The sequence below is a fragment of the Ylistrum balloti genome, unplaced genomic scaffold (genome assembly GCF_031769215.1).
Source record: "Ylistrum balloti isolate Yb309-2 unplaced genomic scaffold, AGI_CSIRO_Ybal_v1 Utg369648, whole genome shotgun sequence".
NCBI classification, from domain to species: Eukaryota; Metazoa; Mollusca; class Bivalvia; order Pectinida; family Pectinidae; genus Ylistrum; species Ylistrum balloti.
The window spans coordinates 604,983-610,949 of NW_026781905.1; the positions used below are offsets into that span (position 1 = coordinate 604,983).

At 37.6% G+C, this 5,967-nt stretch overlaps 1 protein-coding gene across 1 annotated transcript; it reads left to right on the top strand.

Annotated features, from left to right (window-relative positions):
• The first annotated feature begins 3,385 nt into the window (after positions 1 to 3,385).
• LOC132556147 (uncharacterized) lies at positions 3,386 to 5,008 on the top strand. The gene has a single exon (XM_060220539.1). The coding sequence runs from the start codon at positions 3,386 to 3,388 to the stop codon at positions 5,006 to 5,008; it is 1,623 nt and encodes a 540-aa protein (XP_060076522.1).
• The last annotated feature ends 959 nt before the right edge of the window (positions 5,009 to 5,967 follow it).

The following is a 5,967-nucleotide window of genomic DNA, read 5'->3' on the forward strand; positions in this document are numbered from 1 at the left end:
AAAGCAATTTCTTTGAAAATAACACATTACAAAAACGAGACATCAAGGCTCTATCTTGCTAAAAAAGAAATTGTTGACAATATTGAAGGAAAGCGAAAAGAGGTGAACTCTCGAAGGACCAAATTAAAGGCCGAGGTAGATTCTATCGCGGATACAGTATTGACAGAGTTAACGGCCTTGGAGGAAGAACAGCTGGACCAGTGTGATAAGGTCTGTCAACAGATCGAGAAAAAAACTGGAGAGCTGACGCGTCTGCTTGAAAAAGCGCAATTGCCAAATGCATTAAGTATATCTGTATTTGAAACGGAAAATACATTGAGGTCAACCCTGCCTTTGTATGACGTAGAGGAAGAACATTTTATACTCAAACAACTGAGCTTTGGCACCGGAGGTACTGATCGTGGTTTGTTGACGAAGATGTTTGGTAAATTACGCTGCTCAACTCAGTACGTGAAGACAGACATCTGCAGTAAACACGTTCAACGTCTGTCTAATTTTACTGTTTTTCAGAAAGAAAAAAATATAAACGATATATGTCCAATAGACGATAATCATGCGTGGTTATCAATAGATCATTACAAAGGTCTTGTGCTGGTCAGCATTGAGGGTGTGGTCCCGGAGGAATTAGAAATGGACTTCTTTCCGCTACATATCATGAGGATAAATAAAGACGATATTATCATGACAAGTGTTCCACGTACAACATCTATTTATAAATTAACAACACACAGCAAACGAGTGACAATATTTGCTGACATCAGTCCCCATGAAGCAGTAGATATCAGCGTCAACGAGACAGGCGAGGTGTTTGTTAGTACAGGGACACCAGAAATAGTGGTATTGAATCAGTCAGGTACAATTGTAAGAAATGTTTCAAATGATACGGGCACACCACGATATGTTACCTGTTTGTCATCGGGAAACCTGGGATTAGTTTTAGAAGGGGAAGACTGGAACAGGAACATAATCATAACAGATGAGTCAGGTGCGATCCTCAACAGATGGACTGGTGAACTGGACAACGGTAAAAAGGTCCTTGATTTGTGTGTCTGGAAAATGTCATCTGACCAGTACGACAGATTGTTTGTACCGGACCCATATAGTAATCAGGTGTATGTCCTACCGTGTGATGAGAAACTGGCCACGTGTCTTCTGGACCAGAAACATGGAGTGAAGAAACCGTCAGTGGTGAGTGTGGACACGTTTGGGAACGTGTGGATTGGATGTTGTGACGGTACTATACATGTCATGCGACTATAACAGAGGTCATTTTTATTTCAATGCCTCCGCTAAGAATCGAACCCGGGACCCCCGGGCTTCCTAGTCTGACGCTCAACGAATCGAGCTAAAGAGAAATTCTCTCTAGCCGAGTGGTATATTGTGTTTAGTATTTTACCAGGGTTACGTAACTATAATCTGCAGGAACAGTAATCATACTGATGATGTCACGCTTGTATGAAGACAGTAATACTGACTTAAACAACAAATTCCTCGAGATCATAACGTTTCAAAACGTTTGTTGTCTTTTGTACAACAATATACATATATTTAAGGTAAATTTTGTGTGAAATAGTTAACGTTAGGTTGGATATTTGTTTCACTCTAAAATTAATGCATATCAATGGTAATATTTTTATGTTATTATTTGTAAGAAAAAACAAAATACAAAAATAAATCACTCCATACTGATAAGCCTATTCTAGCTTGTAAAACTGTACAGCGATTCTTGATCTAAATGAACATGATAGGCTTTTTGTTTTTGGATGTTTTGGTTAAATAAATTGGAAAAATCTACGGTGTAGCTTATAATTGGGCCATAACTCTGATCACTAGCAAGTTATTTTATTCTTAATTAGAAAATCTTTCCAATGTTCACGTTAATCGGTGTTTACCAAAACATCTTTTCATTGCTTCTGTTCTCGGGTAACCAATGACATCCTGGTGAGGTCACACGTAACTGTAGTTTATTGTCATTAAACAATCAGTAACGTGGTTGATTGCCTCCTGTAACTAGTGACATCCTGTTAAGGTCACACGTAACTGTACTTTAGCGTCATTAATTAATCAGTTACGTGGTTGATTGCCTCCTGTAACTAGTGACATCCTAGTGTGGTCACTCGTAACTGTAGTTTATTGTCATTAAACAATCCGTAACGTGGTTGATTACCTCCTGTAACTAGTGACATCCTGTTGAGGTCACACGTAACTGTAGTTTATTGTCATTAATTAATCAGTAACGTGGTTGATTACCTCCTGTAACTAGTGACATCCTAGTGTGGTCACTCGTAACTGTAGTTTATTGTCATTAAACAATCCGTAACGTGGTTGATTACCTCCTGTAACTAGTGACATCCTGTTGAGGTCACACGTAACTGTAGTTTAGCGTCATTTATTAATCAGTAACGTGGTTGATTACCTCCTGTAACTAGAGACATCCTGTTGAGGTCACACGTAGCTGTAGTTTATTGTCATTAAACAATCAGTAACGTGGTTGATTACCTCCTGTAACTAGTGACATCCTGTTGAGGTCACACGTAACTGTAGTTTATTGTCATTAATCTATTAGTAACGTGGTTGATTGTCTTTACTTTATTTTAATTATTAAATCAGAAATGCAATATTGCATAAAATATAAAGTCTTTGTCCCCTATCTATACTTCGGTATCTTCCACATTTATGTATGTAAACTCTTCTTTATTATTGATAATTTTCCTCTACAAACCCGAAGCCTCCTACTGTGTGGTAATCTAAATCGATTAATGTTTACAGCATGGTTAGCTTCATATCAGAAAGGATTACAATTTTTTTTAAATATCTAAAAGTTTAGCTAGTTAAGAGAAAACATACTTTGATGAAATCATTCCTTATTTTAGTCACACAGAAGCGCCCCTTGCTGACGACTCTGATATTGTGAGAAAACAGCATTTTCAACATTGATGACATTTGATATAATTACTTAGTTTTACTACATAAATCTTTGTAGCAAGTATAAAGAGCCTAACGACGAAATATTTCTGTTCACCTGATAAACCTGTAATTCAGGAAGCATATGTTTAGAGGTATCTAAAAGTTTAGATGGTTAAGAGATAACATACGTTGATGAAATCATTCCTTATTTTAGTCACGCAGAAGCGCCCCTTGCTGACGACTCTGATATTGTGAGAAAACAGCATTTTCAACATTGATGACATTTGATATAATTACTTAGTTTTACTACATAAATCTTTGTAGCAAGTATAAAGAGCCTAACGACGAAATATTTCTGTTCACGTGATATACCTGTAAACCAGGAAGCATATGTTTAGAGGTATCCGTACATAGAAAGATATGAAATGGCGACAGTTCATTGTTCCTGGGTGAATTTTTCAAAATAACACTGTATATCATGGCATCCGGACGGTCAGCCCAGAAACCCGTCTCATACATGTGTTCTCTGTGTAAAAAAAGAGACAACGTAAAATGGTTCTGTAACGACTGTCAACAAGATTTATGTGACCAATGTAAGGAATTTCATACGCGCGGGACAAAAACTAAAAGCGATGACGTCGTATCCATAGGGAAGGCTAACCGTCAGAATGCCAAACCTTTACCAGAGGTATGTAAATTACATCCCGGCAAACTATGTGACGGGTACTGTTGTGATTGTGATATGTTGGTTTGTTTGATGTGTCTTTCTCAGACACATAAACACCACAACTGGAAAAATCTGGAAGACGAAGTTATTTTGAAACAACAACAAATAAAAGAACACATTACGAAAATTTCTGCGAAAATAACACTTTTCAAGAACGAGACGTTACTACTATATCGTGCTAAGAAAGTGGCTGTTGACAATATTGACGGAACACGAACAGAAGTGAACAGTCAGAGGATAAAACTGAAGTATGAAGTAGATCAAATCGCGAATGCGGTACTGGCAGAGGTATCGTCCTTGGAAAAAGAACAGCTGGCCCAGTATGATAAGGTCTGTCAACCATTCGAGAAAAAAATAGGAGAGCTGACGCGTCTTCTTGAAAAAGCTGAAATGGCAAATACATCATGTGTATCCATGTTTGAAACGGAGAGGTTATTGAGGTCAACTCTGCCTATGTATGACGTAAACGTAGAGAATGTTTCACGACAACTCCCAAACTTTGTTGCCGGAAGTATTGCCCGCCATTTGTTGAAGGAAATGTTTGGAGTATTAATCCGTTCGAACCAGTACGAGAAGATAGACATCGACAGTAACCACATTCAACGCCTCTCAAAGTTCACTGTTAATCAACAAACAGATATATACGATATATGTCCAGTGGACGACAGACATGCGTGGTTATCAATTTACAAACACAAAGGTCTAGTACTGGTCAACAGGGACAGCTTGATAGCAGCGGAAGTTACATTGGACTTCTGCCCGCGCGGTATCGCCATGGTAGGGACGACTGATGTGCTTATTACCCAGGACCCTTGTAGAACATCTATATATAAAGTATCTCTACAAAACAAAAAGTTGACAACATTCGCCAACATCAGTCCACATCACGCACGGGATATCAGCATCAACAAGACAGGCGAAGTGTTTGTCACCACCGGGACCCCAGACATAGTGGTACTGAATCAGTCAGGTACGACTGCTAGGAAGTTTTCCTGTGGGTTGGATAAATCACTATACATTTCATGTTTGTCATCAGGACATCTTGGAGTGATGGGAGATGGACATGCGGGTAGACACATCATCCTTATAGACGAGTCAGGTACGGCCATACATAGATGGACTGGTGAATTGGACAATGGTCAAAAAGCTCGTGATATGTTCCTATGTAACATTACATGTGATAAATACAACAGATTGTTTATACCAGACCTCTATAACAATCAGGTGTATGTCCTATCAAGTGGAAAGAAACAGGCCAGGTGTATTCTTGACCAGAAATACGGAATTGACAATCCTTTAGTGGTGAGTGTGAACACGTGTGGGAACGTGTGGATCGGTTGTCGTGACGGTACTGTACACGTCATGCGACTTTAACATTTGTGAAAAGGTATTATAATAGCGGTGACGTCAGACGAAAAATGTCACATGATCACGTTATACACACCCAATACCATCAGATACCAGTTTCAGTCCGTAGAAATATTGTAGAGTGAATACGCTTGTGTTAAATCAACCCAGTAATAAACTACATGACAAAATTACATGTATGTCATTGAAGAATTATGAAACAAGTGTGTGAGACTGACGCCTTCTTTGGTGTTTTAATTTACACCAGGAACGATTATTGTATAGCTTAATCAGTGTGTTGTGTATTCTCGATATAAAAAATAACATTGATAATCAAAGTAATTCTAAATAATAAAGGATTGTGACGTCATTATAATTGTGACATCATAAACATAAGCTGGAGCTAACTAATTACGTCAGCTGAATGGTCCATTGGCTGATAGAAACTGACGGTAGTAACTGATTTTGAGTAAGAAATACATTTAAATGTCAATTTTTAAAAATATCTGAAGATGTTAATATGATTAATGAACTTTATTTTGCATTTTTTACTATTAATGTGAGGAGGGTGAACCGTAGACGGTCACGTGTTCCCTAAGTTATAAATACCCGGATTACTAATAATTATGAGGGAAACTCTAGGCCTATAATGCTAATTAATACATTTTTTTTACAAACATTGCAGATCTTTTTTTATTAAGATCTGGTTAAACAAATAACACTTTTATGATATAGAAGAACAAAAAGAAAGGTGCATACATGGATATCAATACCATGCCCTGATTTTATTAGATAAAACATTATTCTGCTGCATTGTACCAAGTGTAGTAGTTTAAGTAGTTTAAGTTTTAGTCTTCAATCAGCAGTAACTGAATCACTTTATGTATAGGTTTTCACGTGTTTGTAGAATCTCCTGTGCGTATGAGTGTAATGGTCATGCTGATACCGATTATATTTTGGTATTTGTTGTTCGTGTTTAGCTCCAA